We start from the raw sequence: 19528 nt of genomic DNA on the forward strand, positions 1-19528 counted from the left end.
ATTATTACATTAATAATAATATATGTTGTTCAATTAAAAAAAAAGCAACAGACTTATTAATTAGTGTTTCCTCTTGATATTAATGTGTTTTTCATAACGTGTTAATGCGATATTAAAAATAATAAATCCGATCCAATGAGAGAAAATAGGATGATTTTGACATTTCGACAGTAAACCAGTCTTTCTTTTATGTTAACGGGCTCTGACGGGATTAATCCTAGAGTCATTATTATCTGTACTAATTTTTGTAATTAAATATAAATAAATAAATAAAGCCGCTTCACGGTCGAGGTATGCAATATTAATAAATAAAAATAAAAAGTATAAACAATTATAATTTTTTTATTTAATCGAATTTCATTGAGAGACAACTTGACTTTTTTTCTTCGAAAGAAATTATATTTTTTTGTATCAATAAAATAATAGACTAATCGTATTTTCAGACCATTAAATCATTTTCTTTATAATTATTGTCAAATTAATTTAAATATATTTGAAATAACATTGTGATTACTAGATTATTTTCTTATTCTAGCCTTCTTAAACAATCGGCTATGTATGATTGTAAATCTGGAATATCATCATGTAAACCTGAAAATTATAAATGTGATTTAATAAATATCATTTTAGTATTCACACTGAGAAAAAAAATTGAATTTAAGTAAAAATTTTTCCATATATTCAAAATAAGTACTTTTTTTCTAAAATTATATTGATAATTATTTTAAGAAAACTATTGCTTCACTTTAGTAATTAATTTCTAGAAACATCAATTATTTAAAGCAAGCAAATATTTCTTCAATTTGGTTGATACGTTCCTAAATTTATTACAATTAAAAACTTCAATAAAGCAATTACTTGGTTAAATAAAAAAAAAAAATTGAAGAAAGATATAATTGAAAATTAGAATAAATTTTTTGCACTAAGAAAAACATTTATTTTTATGGCAGTTTTACATGTCTACTCACAACATCTCTACTCAAGGGAAGTAGCTATAACTCTACTCACTCACAACTTTACTCAGCCTCAACTCTGCTCACAATTTTTTTTACTCAGGTTTAACTCTACTCAGTTATATTTTTACTCAGCTACAACTCTACTCACAAATAATTGCTATTTTATCGCCAGGCTAAAATAAGTGAGTAGAGTTATAGCTGAGTAAAGATACAACTGAGTAGAGTTGAAGCTAAGTTGAAATATATTTGAGTAGAGTTGAGGCTGAGTAAAGAAGTAAATGAGTAGAGTTATAATCATTTCCCTTGAGTAGAGATGTTGTGAGTAGACATGTAACACTGCCGTTTTTATAACGAAATGAAATTTCTCATTGGTATTGATAAAAATTCAAAATATGATAATTTTTTTGAGAACTACTTCTATAAACTATTAAATATTAAAATTCAATTACTTAGTTGTATAAGTTCATATTTAAGATGACAAACATCGATGAATAACTAAAGTATTTATTAAAAACATGATTTCTAAAAGAGCCACCGTGGCTGAGCGTCACAAGTCTCGCGTGACTGGTCTAGGTTCGAATCTTAAGTAGAGTAATAGTATATTGCGTGACAAGGGATGAAACAAAACGATTTCCAACCAGGGTGAAGTTGGCTGCTCGAGCCGTAGACGAGAGCTGACATCACCCGCAGTCTGAAATCGTGTTTCATCCTGAGTTACACACTATATTTTTCATGATTACTTGCATTGGAACTCGAAGTTTCAGCAGCAGCCAGTCAGAAACAAGTTAATTTAAGACCAATGATATGGTCAACTTAGCGTAAGAATAACCCTGGTTAAAAATACTGATTGAAAAGAATTGAAAAGCGGCCACTCCATGCAAACTGTATATCTATATATACAAATAAAAGAATTGAAATTATTGAAAAGAATTCGAATTTCATCATTTTTAATTCTTTTCAATCAGTATTTTTAACCAGGGAATACTTCAGTCGAACTCCATTAACTCGGATTCCATTACCTTGAAACTTCCCCTCAATCTTGACCCCCACTATGAGCTACGCTGTCTCCCACCCGATGCTATACATTTGTATGTGTCTGTGTATATTTACATGTCATCATTCATGTAGACATAAGAGCGCATGCTTCAAATTTTACTTTTTAAGGGAGAAGGGACATCCGTTAACTCGGAAATTCCAAGAAATTTCCGCTCCTCCATAGATTAGCTGTCCGAGTTAATGGAGTTCGACTGTATTCATTATTCACACTAATTTTTATAAAACTCAATCTCAAAGTTAGAACTGTCGTTTACGTAAATAAGATTAATGGTCTAAAATTACTATTAAACAAATGACAAGTATCAGAGTTTAAATTGCGAGTCTTCAGTTAGCGGACAAAAACATTATTTGTTTCTTCCCAAAGGACAAATTAAGTTTGTTTCTGCCCGCTGACTGTAGGCATTCACAACTTACGCGCTAATTTGCGGCATTGAACTGAAATTAGATTGTTTCGACTGGCTGTAGAGACACTGAAACTTTAAGTTTCGATGCTGGTATCATGAAAATTATTCTACTTGATTGAAAAAAATAATTGCTTGGCACTATTTAAGTAACTAATATACTCAAATCAAGCATTTTTTCTGAAAAATATGCATTTTTTTTTCTCAGTACAACTATAGTTTTAATTTTAAAAAAATGAAACCTACCGACAATATCACAAAACTCGTTAAATGAATTGCAGAGTAATAAATCATCTCGATAGGTTGCCAAAACACGTTCAGAAGCTTTCATCATGGCTTCATCACTCTCTCTGATATAATCAGCTATAATAGAGGGCCATTGTGGATATGTCGTAAGTATAGCAGATAAATTTTCTGTATCTTTGAAGAAGTTTGCGTAAATTGCATCAATGAGACCGAAGAATATAAAAACGCTTTTATATACAGAGTACTCTTTTACAGTTGTGTCAGTAATTGTTTTAGTTGGACCTGATGGTGACGTGTACCGTTGGTGAGCGAGAATAATAAGTCTTTGCAAATGTATTATTTTTTTTTCTTTCCATAGAGCAGGCGAGTGGATAATTAGTGAAAGAGTAATTTGGTATAAAGGACCTTCAGCTTCATAACATTGGTCCAGCCATGCTGATGACGGCGACGATTTCAGGTAATTCATTATTTGTTGTTCTTCTTTGACACCAGCTCGCGTTGTGTTCATGACATACAGAGCCATATGTATGAGATAAGGTATTATGTGCATATTAGACTGGGGTCCTCCGCCTCCTGTATCATCATGAAAACTTTTTTCTTGAGCAAATCGAAGCAGTAAAAGTTTTAAATCATGAATAGTCGAGGAATACGATATATCTCTATGACCAGTACATTCTTGCAGGTACGTATTGTGCCTCGCAAGACAACTAGCAAATGCAGATTCAGGAACAAGTGGCCCCCAAAGTGGAAGAAGGCCATTGCATTTGGTATTAGCATTCTGTAGAGCTGCGCTTTCCCACTCATCTCTTGCTCGAGCTAGACGAACTGCAGACATGTGACAATCAACATGGACTACATTGAAATGAGTCACCGTTGAATATCCTACAGTTTTTCTTTGCTTGATTTCAAATTCTTCGACGTTACAACGTTTGGTAAAAGTGTAGATTCCCAGTACCATATTTGGTTTAAATTTATATCCTTCACGACAGATAACGCATACAAGTCCAGTCTCGTCTCCAAGATCTTCTATTTGCTGAAGAAGTGATCCACTGGCAGTAACTTGCCCTTTATCATTTGTTCGCATTCCAAGGGCGCCAAGCTGACGTTCTCGCATTGCCATGGCTAGACGTTTCTTTTCACTACGAGTATTTTGTCGGGCTTCTTCAATAAGTTTAGCAACTTTTTTATTTGTGCACAGCGCTTCCAGGAGATTTTCAGCTAATGATCCAACGTGCTCATCAGAAGATACTTGTTCGAGCCTATGGATTATGTTTATTGTGATTTGAGATGCTGTAAGTTGAGTAGCTTCGTGATCCGTTGCTAAACCAGTTAAGAAACGTAAAATATATTTCAGAGCTGGCTTTGAAATGAATTCTTTTAATTCATCGCTATCAGTACGTAAAAGCGTCGGCTTTACACATGGAGCGTAAACTGTGATATATTCAAATGCATCTTTGACGATACCCATATCTATAATATAATCTTTCAAAGTATTACCGATAACATTTCGATCGATTCCCTGACACAAGACACAGAACAGTTCTAGCTTTTGTTCATCTTCGGATGTATGTTCGTAATCAAATTCGTAAAAATTAAGCACTGGTTTGAAATAATTGTAAAGAATATTCATTTTATCTTGATTACCGTAAGTAAGAGTTGCGAGAACTCTAGCAAGATGAATTAAGACATTAGTACTCTGTCTTACTGCCGCTGATTGAGTGCAAGAAAGAAGAGCCTTGATGTGTTCTGGCCCGCCTAAAGTTCTTGAAAATTCTTTAAAAGATTTTAAAGATTGTGAAGTAGCGTTTGTAAGAATCATTTCCATTATATCCAATAACTGTTCTGTTACTTTCGCTTGAGAACTATCAGATTCAGTTGCAAGACATTTCTGTAGTATTTCCAATAATATTGTGACTGCTCCTAATTCAGGGCGACTCAAAACTTCTTGGTTTTTCTTAACTTTTACCGATAATCTAAACAATTTCAGTAAAACTTGGAGGAGTGGCCGAGCTCGATTGACATCTTGAATTGCAGCCAAACGAGCCAGCATCACTTCAAGTCCTCCGCATTCTGCCAGTACGTTTGCCATTTTGTAAACTTCTTCATTATTTATTTCTTGTTCACTACTGGCATTCAATGTTTCAACGAATTCCTCAGTAGCATCACCAAGTAAACCTCTCATTCTATAAACAACTCTCATAGCATCACATTCACCTCCCTCATGAACCCAGATTTTTTTGTAAACCTCTTTCACTAAAAGATCCAGACTTATAATTTTATTATTTACAAGGAGTTCCATTCCATTGTCATCTTCCAGTAAAGCTACAAGTTCACAATCTTGGCAAATTTTATTCTTAACGTCTCTCATTAAAGGACCGAGACCAGGTTCTAAACTGCTGTAGGGATTACCCAGCATTCTTCCTTGAAGAAAGTCTTCTTGCTGAGGATCTTTTTCTAGAGTAAGGAAGAATTCTCCAATATCGTTTTCCTCAGGATATATTATTGAGCAGAGCCTCTCGAAAACGAATACCGGAGTGGTGACGTCTTGTAGACTGTATTTTTGTACAGTTTCTACACAAATAGACATGAAAGCTTTAGTTTCCTCTTCTGTTCCAGAAGTCATTTCTTCCAACAATTCTAAAAGTTTTTCTTGTGTATCATCAATAAGTCTTGTTCTTTGTACCACTAGCCGCCTCAAAGAAAGATATCCATTGAGAACGGCGCCAACTAGTCTACCTTTGTATTGCTGTTTTATATTTTCTTGTTCTAAAAATGTTGCCAATAACTCGGTGAGCATTTTTAATGAATAGCCTTGAGCTAAATCGGTCGTCAAAGTGGTTTCTTCTAATCGATGTAATTCCTTTATTTCACTCATTAATAAATCAGCTAATTTGGTCATTACTCCACGTATTGCTAAAAATTGTTTCCACGGGGCCTGGCTGATAAGATTTTGGAATAGTGACAAAAATTCGGCACTATTTTCACCAGCATATTTTAGCTCATCAAGATAACTAATGAGCAATACTAAAACTTTTTTCTTACGCTCTGTACCTTGACAAAGACTTTCAATCATATTACAAGCCACCTGTCGAGCTAATCTTGAACTAGGATTAAAAATGACTTCTTTTAACCAAGAACTGTTAACCAGCTGAAGAGGTTGAATTTCTTTTAAATGTGAACAATGATAGTACCAACGACGTCCATATTTTTCAATCAGATATAGATTTCGAGCTTCGTCTTTCTTCAAGGGTTTATTCAAAGAGAAAATGGACTTTTTCGATGGCATTCTTTGCAGCCATTCACTGAAACTATGACTTGAATCATTACTAAGCCATTTAGTTACTTCAATATTTATTCCTTCAGGCAGCTGAATGGTTGCGAGGGATTCTATCATTTTGTCTTTGTTTCTTTTAGACATGGGTTGATCAGGTTTAATAAGATCTTGTAAAATTTTTAAACAGGGTAGAATTATACTTTCCATAACGACTGGGCTCTTAGATTCTTTGCAGGCCATAAGGAATAACTGCATTACGCAACGCAATTTTTCTTCCCAACAACCGTCTTCTTTTTGCAGAAGTGCAGCAAGAAGTGCCATCTCATATCTGACTTCCATAACTAAATCTGAAGTAGTGATTCGACCTCTCAGAGTCATTGTCACTCGATTCATTAAAAGAGAGCAAAGTTCGTTTGTTGATTGTAAGTTGTCGCGTGTTATGAAGCAAAGCAATTGTCGTACGTCTTCTTGTGTTTGTATTGTTCCTCTACATAAATTATGATCGATCAGTTCCTGAACAAAACCGTTTTTGCAAAGCACTTCCTTAGCGACATTATTGGTAGCTAGTGCACGAAGAAGCGTGAGACAGTGTTCGGTAGCAGCAGACGCACAGCCATAGCATCTTCCCGCAGGCGGGACAGTACTTTCTTCTTTAATACTACTGTTGACTGTTGATTTAATGTAGAAGCTCTGAGCTCCTCTTTGGTTCCTGTCATAGGCTACAAGTTCCCGACGCCAGGCAATAACACGCTGAATTATTTTACTTAATTCTTCAAAAGAAGTTTTACAGTCTCCGCAATATCGCTGAGCTAACAATTGGATTGTTCGATTAACTTGGATATTATTAGATACTTGCATTCCTTCTTCAATGCTTCTGTCTAATTTGTGTTCGACTATTTTCATCAAAAGCATCTCTAGAGTTGGTTTGTTTGATGTTAGAGTTTTATAAATACGATCGGCTTTTTCGAGCCAAGTGTTGATAGTTACTACTGTTCTTTTCCGATCTTCATCGTTCTCAATAGGATCAACAGCACAGCAAGGTCGAGCGGTAAAAGTATAATCAAACTTAGCGTACTTGCAAAACCCACACGCATGACACAAAAACGGATCTTTCTCATCGTAATTAATAGCTCGACACTTGTGACATTGGAAAACATTCTCGCCACAATTAGCACAGACACCAGGATTTGCCGGAACACTAGCAGAACACCTGGGACATTGTAGAGTCTCTGAAGAAGCTTGGATATTTTCAAAAAAGTCTGCGTACTCAATCATTAAATTACACGCTATGATTGGTAATGGGAACTCCATTTTCACTTCGGTTTGACCTTGAATCAGAGTTACTTTTTTTGCTTTGTACCACATCGCTGGTTTATTTTTCAACTCAACAACCGCTTGTACAGATTTATTATTGTAGAATATATTAATGGTTCTAACCATTTTTACTCTTTTTAAATCACCGATACGTAAAATTATACGACTTATAGTATGACTAGATACCAATTTTACCATCTGTGTTGTGGTAGTGAATTTTGAATCGACTTTAATAGAAGAAAGCTTTATTGTAGCCATTGGAACTTCTGGATTATTACAAACTAGACACGGTTCACTTTCTAAATAATATCCGTCTAGTTCTACGAACTGTGTCAACATTCTGTACAAATTCGCGCTAGGATGACAAGCAAGTAGTTGGTTCTGGGTATGAAGAACTGCAATAGCTTGTTCCATGTAAGAATGCATTTTCTTACCAGCATCGGGAGTTTTTAACGAAAAGTAACCGAGAAGATCAACAAATTGTGCGGCTTTACGTCCGTAAACAGGAAGAAGTGGCCACAAGTTCCAAAGAAGATCCAATAGAGCTTCTTGATTTGATGGCCCGCTGTTTTTATAGATTGCCAAAACCAATGAATGGGCTTGCCATCGAACATTAGTGTTGTTAGTTTCCAGCAAAAACGCCTTGATGAATTTTATCAGCAAAACAGGCGAGATCTGTTTCTGAATTTGTTCTACTAAAATAACGCATTGAGCTTCTTCGAATTTAGCTTCAATATCTAGATCTTCCGATTTAGCACGATCTCTGCGCTCTTTTAAATTTGTTATCAATTTAGACTCTTTGACTTTTGTGTCTCTTGGTTTTGTCGAAGAACAAATAGCGCATTGAAGAAGTTGGAGAACAGTAGGACTGACACCTTCATTGAGTAGCGTAGAAATTGTAAAAAGATATGAAAGTATGGTATTTTGTTTGAGGCAAAATCTTTGCCAGTTTCCTGTTCGACTTGTTGCCACTTCAACACAGCACTTCAAGTGTTCCATCAGCTCAACTAAGGAATCATATGGCAAGTTGATAGAATGTAAATGTGTTTGGAAGGGATCATATCCTCCAGAATTACAAAGTTGTTGAACGCTTTGCATATGAGAAACAAGAGCGTGTAAGTCCCGTAATTGTCTATATTTTTCTTTGTTGCCACATATAAACTGTAGAAGTTTTCGCACTTGACGTCTAATAAACGGCGTTTGATAGAGCATCATATATTCACACAGATAAAAGTACCAGGCCTGCTGATCAAATGACGGATGGATTGAAATATTTTCTCCGTACTTGTGAACTTGATACGGTAGTCGTAGAGCCATTTCTGTCAATAACTGGGGATAAGGTTCAAAAACATCAACAGCGTGACCTTTAACATATTGCCGTAAGAAAAATGGAGACATATCAGGGGGTGATATAGTCAAATGTTCTTTTAATAACTGCCCACCGACAACAGGTTCACTGTCTTCAGTTGATGTTGTTTTCCAATACTCTAATAATGCTATTAACAATGTTAAGCAATAGCTAATGACCCCGGCTTTGTTGAGAATTTTAGCTGTGATCTGAGGAACGAAATTTGAATTTTCGCTTTGCGATTTACTTGCGCATTTTGATCTTGACATCAATACACTGAGCAATCGCATTATGATCAAGTGAACTTCTCGTTTCTTGCTGCGCTTATGAATGTCAACTACATCAGGATTTTGCATATTTAACTCTTCTACAAGAACATTTAATAAATGTTCAACGCTACGGCGATCATTTTCTTCTTGGCCATCTAAGTCTGATGTCAAAACCAAAAATACTTGCATTAAAGGAATAGAAAGAACACCAGATACGTTGGTCAATTGGGGTATAAACTGAGTTAACTTTTCTAATAATGAAAGCCGCACAGTTTGAAGTTTACTCATGGCTTCAATAGTTACTTCTATTTCTGGATCGTTGCTTTGTTCTTGTTCAGTCTCACTCTGTGCAGGGATACTTGCAGTAGCAGGAAGACTTGGAGAATTAACTTCTAAATGCGTTGATGGTTCATCACTTGTGCGAGGAACAGTTTCTGCATTGTTATCTCCATAGGCTGAGCTTCTTCCTGACACGTTGTGCTCGCATGTTATGCTGTCTACAGCACTACCACCACTTTCACTGCCTCCACTCTCACTTTCTTTACTGCCACCACTTCCCCCTTGTTCAGCAAGAGATGTTTGCAAAGTACTTGCATCCCCAACCGCTGCTGATCCTTCATCATCAGATCCTCCAGCGGAAGTACCTGTATCGGAATAACGACTTGCATCTTGTCCTGAAGCTGATCCTGGTGCGTTACCTAATTCTTGTACAGCTCGAGTTTGAAGATTTTGTAGAGCAGATCCGCTCAAGTTTGGAATACTCCGGATACTTTGTAGATTAATTAATCCTTGTTGGAAATTTTGCTGAACATTTTGTAAATCTGCACCACTTTCATGGTCTTGTAAACTCAAAGCAATGGCTAGTTCTACCATCGTTTCATCATCCGCGTCTGCTGGAAGTTCGAGTAGTTGTGGGAATCGTCTTGACTCAAGAAGAGTTTCTAAAGAATTTGGAGTTGGAATTCCGCTAGCCAGATTTGAATTCGCTTCGAGAAGTGCCATAGGTTCTACCATCTCAATATCGTATTGATTACCATATTCTTTAATATCCTGAGATTGTAATGTAGATGCAATGTCTGCTTCTTTATTTTCTGTGGCTGCGCCAGGTGTATCACAGTGCGGCGGACTTGATCCGTAAACCCTTCCTCTTTTGAACCGAGGTTTCAATACTTTTACGATGGCTTGCTTGGCGCTAGAACTGACTGCAATATCAGATGATAAGAGAAGTTGAATGTACAGTTTAGCAGCAATACCAGAGTTCCATTCTGCATCGCACATTGTAAAAGCATGAATTATTTCTATCATCGCGTATGTTACAGCTTCAGTGTGGGTCAAACCAGGCACTACTACAGGTCCCAGAGCTAAATTCTTTGGATATGCCATATGAAGCATCCAAAAAACATCCATCAGTTGTAAAACTAAATGTTGTTCGTTTTCAATTCCAGACCGTTGACTATAATAAGCAATACGGTCATTCTCGAAAATCGGTATGATATTTTCATTTATAGGTTTCGCTGTATTTTGCTCAGCAAATTTCGTAAGATTGTATGGCCGGGCGATTGCAATACTTCGAACAATAAGTACAAGTCTATAAAAGTTTTCAGCATCCATCCATGTCTCATTAAGAGTTCGCATTATTTTTAATGACTCAAGTACGTGGGTAAGAAGAATTTGATCCTAAAAAATGGTTTTTGTTAATATTAATTATTAAACTAACATATAAATATTTATAAACTTACTTTATGGAAATAATATGCTGATTTAGAATGGTGTAATGCTGCAAGAAGTGCTGTCGTACGGACTTGAACCAGCGGGGGAACAGGTAACGTAATGAGACGTGATGCTACATCTATTGCTGCACTTCGAAGAGATGATTTGCTTTCGTCGCTAGCGAATAAAGCGAATGAAGGCTCTAAGACTTCCAGAATACTCAAAACCATTCTACAAAAATCAATAAATATGTAAAACTTTTGAGGAAATCGGAAAAACCGATGCATTAGTAAGTAGTTATGAGCTTGAAGAGCTCAAAAGTGTATTCACAATAATGTTTTCAAGCTCCTTGAGCTCTCAAGCAGAGAAGTTTTAAAGCTGGCCTGCAGAGCCAACCATTTTCCAGTTTTTGTTAATTGACTTGAAAATACTTTCGAGTTAACGTATTAATAATTAACAATACTCACTTATCAAGTGGTGTAAGTGGAGTTGTAACCACAGCGTTTTCACTTTCAGTATTGACCGTTGAGCTCGCAATTGGTGCGGGTGTTGTTTGTCCAGTTAGTATTTCATCAGACTCCTCAGGCCAACCAAAGGCATCTTTCGTTTTGCCGTATCTACGATACAGAATATGAAATGATTTTTCTATCCACGTTTTATGACCAAAAAAAATTTATCAAAAACTTACATTTTTATTGAATCGACCATAATAACATCTGGGTCTTGCGAAAGTCCAAAAGTAATTACTAGCTTTTTATCAGCTTGAAGACTTTCTTCTCTTGTCAATGGAATGTCGAACCAACGACTTCGTGTTAAAGAAGTACGAATACTTCTACCAAATATCTATAAATAAATGTTAATGTCATTAAAAAACTCTATTATAAATATAAATGAGTGTATAAATAATTTACTTCAACATAAAGTGGAGCTCTTTGAACGTCTTGACTTCCAAGTTGGACTCTAATGCCGGTAATGACTAGCGTGGGATCATTATTAGTAACTTCCACATTAAAACCAATAGCTTTTGTAGAAACAACATACATTCCGGTGGTATTCAGTCGATGCTTTATCTGAGCGACATTGTAGATTTGTAGTAAATCATTGCCTCCAAATTCAACATCATTCATCAATTGACAATGTTCAAAAAAGTCTATTGGAAAAGATACCAATCCTGAAGGTTTGCCAATTTTAGCTGTTTTCTTTTTTCTGTTTTGTTTTATCCCAGAAATAGTGCCAAGGGATTGAACGTTCGCAGACATCCAGAATCCAGTTTGTTCCATTGCAGCCATGTAGATTCTTAAGCTGCCGTCTTCGCAAAGAAGTATAAGAGTCGTTCTGTGCTCAGCATTAGAACTTGGATGTCTTATCGCTACCATGTCCATTATTTTTGCTTTGGGAACGACCCTGATTTCTTGTACCATTATCACATCAGGTTTTATCATCAATATTACTGGATTATTACTTGTTTGAAACACAGAGCAAACTAATCCCGGATGATTAGCAACTTCGCTCCATTGACAAAGAGGTTGAGGCTGATTATTATTAGATTTATTGCCATTTGATTTATTACTTTGGAGATTTATCATAAACACAGTAGTTATGTCTGCGTCCATGTTTTTTAGAGGCGCAATAAAACTTTTACCACATGTGTAACTGAAAAATAGTAACTGAAGTGCATGAGAATAATATAGAGAAACTCCGCCACCACCAACTTGTCCGTAATCCTTAATTTCTGGATGATAAATATCTAAGGTGTTGGTGACGTAAAATGGACCATGCTTCGCAGAACTTTCATCGGTCATAGCTTGACTGTAAATATATCCCGCAGATGACATAAGAAGGAGGTAAAAAACTCCATCCTCAGTGTGTACGAACGTACAATCTCTGATTTTACCAATTGGGACAAGGAAATAATATTGAGGACTGAGTGCGTCTTTGCTGAGGTCATAAATTTTAACAAAATCAGCGGTAACTAATGACAGTTGAGTTTGAGAACCAGGTAACCATATGGCTTTGATAATAAAATTACCAGGTTCGCGTTGTGGATGAAGAACTAAATGGTCTGATACTATGCCAGAACTGTTGAATGTCAAAACATGACAATCTTTTAAACCACAGACAGCTAAAAAGTCTTCATTCCACGGATTACTGGTTATGGTTAAAACAGTGAAGGGAATAGGCGCAGAGGCTAATCTTGTTAGGGTCAATTTTCGTTTTGAAGAGTCGGCTTGTTTCAATAGGGTACTCAGTTGCAACACAGTAATTTTTCCTTTCTCATGTGATACGGCAAGATGCTGTCGTTTACCGTGAAGGGATGATAAGCAACACATGGCAACTCTTCTAATCATGTGAGCAGATAAAAGCTGTCTAATTGTTTGTCCCTGATCACCTGAGTAGTTCATTCTTACGTTTTCGAATGCTCCTTCTTGAGAGCCTAAAGTTGACAACATCAGTTGATCAGTATGATCAAATCTTTTTTCTAATGTGTGAAGTTGTCTGAGTGCAATTTGCGCACGAGTATGGCAACCAACTGAAGAATTTTTTTGACAAGAAATATTTATTGCTGGTAATAATGTTCTTGTAAGTTCAACTAATGAAATTATCAGTCCGCTAGACCATAACTGGGACAGTACCCATTCTTTGGAACCTTCTAACTGTTTTGCTAATTTAACTTGTTTCTTTTTATCTTTTTCATTACGCTCTAAATTTTCATCATAGTGAACAGGACTTGTAGCTCGTTTACGCAGTCTACTAGTCGTTAGAGTACTGCTTTCATTTCCATTTACAATATTATACGTTGGAGTATTTCCTATTTGATGCTCCGAACTTTGTGGACTTCTTTTCGTTAAAGCTTGACAGGATCCATCATCTTTAGAACCACAGTCACAAAAGAAATTTCCATACTTGGCGTAAGTAACATCGTGTCCTCTGTGGCACACTCGGGCACAAACTGTACACACACCAGCTCCATCAACCATAGTACAGGTATGACAGTGATACCAATGTTGGTTTGTGAATTCTTTTTGTGTCACTGTAAACGTACACAATTTATTACAAAGACTGTCTTCATCAGAATCTTCTGCAGCACTATCATCATCTTCGTGAGCTAGTTCATCCATCCAATCATCATTAAAATCATTTAGAGGAGATGCGCCTTCCCACGGTGGACTTGTAGCCCTATCATAAGCGAAAAATTGCAAAGGACAAACTGCATTAACAATATCAGCGATATAATTTAAAACACACCATCCTGCTTCGATGTACGGCAATGGTTTGTCAAGTGTCTGCAGATCTTTGTTCATTAATCGTTGCTTACATAACTCAACCCAATCAGTTGCTGCTTTAAAAAGGAGTACGTGCCCTTTGTCGTTTCCGGTGTCAGCCAATGTTGACATTACTTGCATCAGTTCAGAAAATCCCGCCCCTTCAATGCTTGAAGACAAAATATGATAACCCCATGGTATCAAAGCTTGAAGTATAGTAGCAGAAACGTTTTCATCTAGTGAATTGTTTGCTTTGACAACATAGTTTGTTAGCGCTTGGAGTAATTGACTGTGTTCTTGCATAATTTGATGATCTTCATTAAAACTAGATATTTGATTGCTGTTTGCAGAGTTTAATAGCGCAGTTGGCCAGCCTACTTGCTCATTTTCAGATATATTATTTAGATTTTCATTTTTTTGAGGTTCATCAACATTTTCAGACGTACTGGCAGGTCCCGTTGTTTTTCCAGTTTGTGTATTCGTTGGTAATACATTTGGTACATTATTTTTAGTCCCCAAAATCACGTGCTTCAGCCAAGACTGAAGCACATCATTTTCGACGTTTGTAAGATTCGAAACTGAACAACAAAGACGATCTAATGAATCGTCATTCATTTTCTCAGCAGTTTTAAATAATTTATTAAAAAAGTGAAGAACATGAAAGTTGAATTGCTGAGACGCTTGTGGAGATGAAATTGATAGAAGAACGGATACTAGTGATCGGTCTGGACAAGATGTGAAAAATTGATCTAAAGCTTTGCATCCCACAGGACTGTCTAACAACTGCTCCCAATATTTGATGCATTGCTTAAGAATTTTACCATCAACGGAAAGATTTATAAATTCATTGTGTTTCGTGTAATCAATAATAACATTGTAAGTATGATTCAGAATAAAAAGATATTCTTTTAATTTTCTCGATTCACTTTCGATGCCGCCCAGTAATTTGGTTAAAATTTTTGATACCATGTCTTGTAAGTAATCGGTTCTTGCGTCAATACTAAGAGATATTAAAATTTCAATTGTTTGGTTGTAAATTTCTGAATTCTCCGGGACATTGGCGGGAGTGACGTATTCATGAAGGAAAACTACTAAAGAATAAAGTAAATTTTTGAGTGATGGATTGATTGAAAAAATTCCATACTCCGACAAAGTACTGATGTGATGGTTTACTATAGTGAGGATATAGCTTTCTGCTGGAATAATATCATTTGCATAAGTATTCCACGGTATATAGGTTACGTTTATGGCCTTCCATTTGTCTAAAATAGAACGAATGCCGACGGGCAATAACGTAACAATAGAAGATTCCGTAGCCAAGTTAGAATTAGCTACACTAATAATACCGTCTAAAACTAAATAGTCTCGTAAATTATATTTCTTAGTTGGTTCAGAAAGTTCATGCATTTGATAGAGAACACTGGACCGGCAAGAAGATAAAATAACTTCCGTTAATGATAATACATGCGGAAGTATATCAGTAATCGTTTTATTTGTAGTTGGTGAGGTTGATTCCGAGTTCTGTGGACTTCTACTAGTTTCTATTTTATCCGTTGGCGTTTTCGAAATGTTTTCGTCCATAAGGACTTGCAATTTTCCAATTACTGCAGCCAAAATCGTAAGTGAACTTAATTTTGGTAATGATGACTGTGGCATTATTTTATCCGAAGTATTTAACTCTGGTTTGAAAATTTTAATACAGTTTTTCGCTAATGTAATGTCATACTTTAAGGAATTAACTGTAGATGATACTGTTTTAAGAAGATTCTCAGCATATTGAGTAAACATTCCTTGTTTAACCAGACAATCTTTCATCCATCCAGCAAACGTCTTATAAGCAGTACGAGGACCCCAAATCAAGGAGTACAGAAGCATCGGACCTGCCGGAATCTCTTCACCCAGAGCTAATTTATCCATGTATGTTGTAGAAGGCGGCAACATTAATAAAAGTCTCCAGCAAATAAAAAAACAGTATTGCGTAGCACATAAACCAGTAATAGACATTTTATCTTTCGTATCGGTCTGCAATTTTCGTGGTAAACTGGTTTGATTAATAACATTAAGGATATCTATTAATGCATCTACGAGCAAGGGATATTTAACTTTGTCTGTAGTCCCTAATATAAAGTTACACGCTAATCCATCTAGCTTTGGCATATCTTGATTATTGAAATCGGCGTTAGTTAAGTTATAGAAACGCGGTTTCATCGTGAATTCGTCTTGTGATCCACTTTTTGGATAATTATCTTCTATTTCTTTCCAAGGAGTATAAACCCTTGCGGCTTGTTTACTACCTTCTTTTGTATCCGGCGCTAAGCTTGTAGCAGAAAGGAGATTCCACTGGACCTGAACAAAAATTAATATGTCGTTTAACCCTCGCGATTTAATATCTCGCCATCATTCGTTCGTCGCGCCGTGGTGTTCCGCCACCATGTATTTAATATTGCGATGTTGCCAAGTATCATAGCTATGATTTTAAAAAATTAAAACCACACAAGCTTGTACGACTAAATTTTTTTAAAATTTTGTAATAATATAAAAATTTTGTATTAAATGAAAATATTAAAGAAAGAGATGAATTAAATGAACTGGAAATGAGTCGCTGGTGGTAACTGACAACACTGCGCAGAAAATACGGACAAATTTAACGCCCGAGTTTATTCGCGTCAGCGGCACATCAGGTTTTCTAACAAAAAAAATTATTTTTTAAATATTTAAAATATCGAAAAAATAATTGTTATTCATTCATTCGATACTAAAAAGTACCGTAGAAGAACTCATAAAATTTCAAAAGACTAGGAAATTTTTTTTTTTTTTAAATAATCTTTTAATAAAAATTGCGGCGCTGTGCTCATAGCGCGACGGACGAAGGGTTGAATCAAATTTTAATTTTTATGCCAATTGACGTTAAAGAAATAAATAAATAAAATAAAATTTTTTGTTAGTATTAAGCAAGTAAATAAAATACTTGAATCAAACATTTTTTCTTGAAAAGATAAATTTTTTCTCTCAGTGTACTATTGATTCTTTTAATAATTTAAAAATGTATGAGATTTCTACTACCACTCAGTTATTTCTTTCAAAAGGTGGCCCTGTTATCTCAGACAAACTTAGAGAAGCTTATTAATTATTTTGCATTTTATCGATTTAAATTTATTAAATACTGAACTATATTGTTCAATATATAGTATTATACTCCGATACGAATAGAAAGATCTTTGTTCCGAAGTTATAATAAAATGCGTGTAACAAATAATAAAACTACGATTTAATAATCATAAATAACTCACTTGTTCAAGCAACGTTGAAGGCGCATCATATAAATGTCTCATCATATATTCGAGCAATAACAGAAGACGTGATAGATGAAGAATTTGCGAGTCATTCATCGGACTTTTGACGGCTTCACTACATCGTATAGCTCCACTTGCAGTTAACAATAAAACTGATTTTTTTTGCATCAAATTTAGTGAATGGAAGAGAAAAAGAACCAATTGTGCATGTTCGACATTTAGATCTTCATTTTCTGGTTCGAACGTTGAAGGAGGAATACAAACATTTTCAATTATAGTTGTGATTAATCTCTGCCAAATACTTATACAAGCTGCTTCTTTCTCTGACTGAGGTTTAAGTAAAAGAATTTGAGCCAAAACACTAAGCGTTCTGGGATAAACTTGTAAAGGCCATAAAGTTGATGATCCATTTTCCGATGTCCAGGGACTAACTCCTAAATGTTGAAGTAGCGTATTTTGCAATGACTCGCTCAATGTATTATGTGCCAGTAAATTGTGTGTATATCGACTTAAAGCTTGAGAAAATTCAGTGTACATGGTACCAAGGGTAGCGCCATAAAATACGGAAATTGTTCCTGGAAAATAATTACTCATTAAGTAGATGAAAATTAGAAAAAAAAAATGGCAGTCATTGGAGGCTACCGACATAAGTGAAAACTTAAAACCATGAAATACCATCAACGCACAACCACCCCCTTGCACCATGGGAGACTCATGACTACTACCCCATACAAACACTATTCGTTCGCGATGTTTCGTTTCGGTTGCAAATCGTACTACAGTCGAATCGCGTTATGAATCTGCCTACAGGGATGTAGGGGAATATAATTCCAAGAATTCCTGTACCCCTACTTCTGTTCAGCAGTCGAACGCCGTAACTCACACTTCGCCTACTTTGCTAGCGTGTGAGTGTGTACATGATTATTTTGGTGGTCATAGAGGGGAATGTCTTCCAAGAAATATAAGTCGGCGGACTCACAACGCGACTGGACTGTATTATTTATAATGTTTTATAAAATAATTTTATAATTTAATTTAAATTATTGATAAATAATTTTAATTTTACATGGTTTGTAATTTAATTATGCAAATTGAATTTTATAGTTTGCTGTCTAAGTGCGACACGTCATATTTATAGCTACAGGTATACTGCTACAGCATGTCGATGACGCGAACTCATAAGTTTGTCCCTATTCAAAAATCACCCAACGCGCCGAAAAAAGTTTTTACTTAAAAAAAAAAAAAATAAAAAGGTATATTGCACACCTAGAAGGAAATCAGGACATTTTAACACACGTGAGTGTTTGTCTATTAAAGGTATAATATAACAATTTATATAAATTTTTGCCATTGATATTTGTACGACCTTTATAGGGTATTTTATCATTCAAAGTTGATAAACTAACGATTTGTTGACACACATATACTTATGCTTTCTCAATAACTACTCAATCATTTTTCATAAACAATTGTAATGCTGTAATACCTGTTTCAGTTTTAGCAGTTTCATGATCTAAATCTCTAATAATTGCGGCGAGGATCACCATTTGTTGTTCGACTAATCCATTAACTACATAGTCCCGCACGTAAGAACTTCGACTACCGATGAGATGTTGATTCATGAATTGAAATATTTGTGTCGCTAATGAAATATACTGTAATGAAAAAATATAAATGAATGCCTGAATGTCATCGAAGTCTTGATAAAAAAAAACTAACTTACCCCATGAGGCTCACGATTATCAGGAACGATCGTGGTTGTAGTGTGGTCAGGACCAACTTCATTATTTGTTTCCTTAGTTGTATTACCTGATGATTCTTCAGAAGGAGATAAAGTTTCTTCAAACCATAGTCCCAAGATAGGTTCACTGTCCTCCTCTACCGACATAACAGTTTGTTCTACATAGTGAACATACCCCAGAGAGTTAGTAAGATAGAATAAATGGAAGTCAATGAATTAAAATTTTGATAAAAATTAAAGTTTGATTAATATCCGATGTCCACTATATGCCATCGAAGTAACGTGCAACTAACAATAAAGAATCAATGGTAATCTACACAGTAAAAAATATTGTGTGTCAGTGTTTAAAACCGGTCCATGTTAAATTTCTTGTTAAATCAACACATTTCACTGTGTTACTTTAAAATTTTAAATCGGTCTTCTATTTAATACTGAAAGTGTTAATTGGTACAAAAGTTGAAATTATCAACATTTATTAAGTGTTACTTTAAAATTAATAGTAATAGATTTATTGTAATTAGAAAATTGCTACTTGTTATCGTATCTTTTTATACATCATCACAATAACAATTAGATTTTACGATGTAACTTAATATACGTTTTTAGAGATCGTTTAAATCGGTCCAGTGTTTTTTCATCTTTAACATCATTTAGCAA

At 35.3% G+C, this 19528-nt stretch overlaps 1 protein-coding gene across 2 annotated transcripts in view; it reads right to left on the reverse strand.

Moving 5' to 3' along the window:
• Positions 1 to 326: 326 nt before the first annotated feature.
• Positions 327 to 19528, reverse strand: part of LOC130668543 (E3 ubiquitin-protein ligase UBR4) — a 34920-nt gene continuing 15718 nt past the window's right edge. Inside the window, exons 8-16 of one of the 2 annotated variants that reach the window (XM_057470881.1) lie at positions 18854 to 19008; positions 18617 to 18785; positions 17128 to 17705; positions 11486 to 16183; positions 11263 to 11417; positions 11042 to 11191; positions 10604 to 10805; positions 2660 to 10541; positions 327 to 591 (exon numbers count right to left, since the gene is read on the reverse strand). In XM_057470881.1, the coding sequence (XP_057326864.1) occupies positions 527 to 591; positions 2660 to 10541; positions 10604 to 10805; positions 11042 to 11191; positions 11263 to 11417; positions 11486 to 16183; positions 17128 to 17705; positions 18617 to 18785; positions 18854 to 19008 (14054 nt within the window). In that variant the 3' untranslated portion in view covers positions 327 to 526. Of the gene's footprint in view, positions 592 to 2659; positions 10542 to 10603; positions 10806 to 11041; positions 11192 to 11262; positions 11418 to 11485; positions 16184 to 17127; positions 17706 to 18616; positions 18786 to 18853; positions 19030 to 19528 lie in introns of both variants that reach the window. The other variant, XM_057470880.1, reaches the window with a different exon arrangement.

The sequence above is a fragment of the Microplitis mediator genome, chromosome 5 (assembly GCF_029852145.1).
Source record: "Microplitis mediator isolate UGA2020A chromosome 5, iyMicMedi2.1, whole genome shotgun sequence".
NCBI lineage: Eukaryota > Metazoa > Arthropoda > Insecta > Hymenoptera > Braconidae > Microplitis > Microplitis mediator.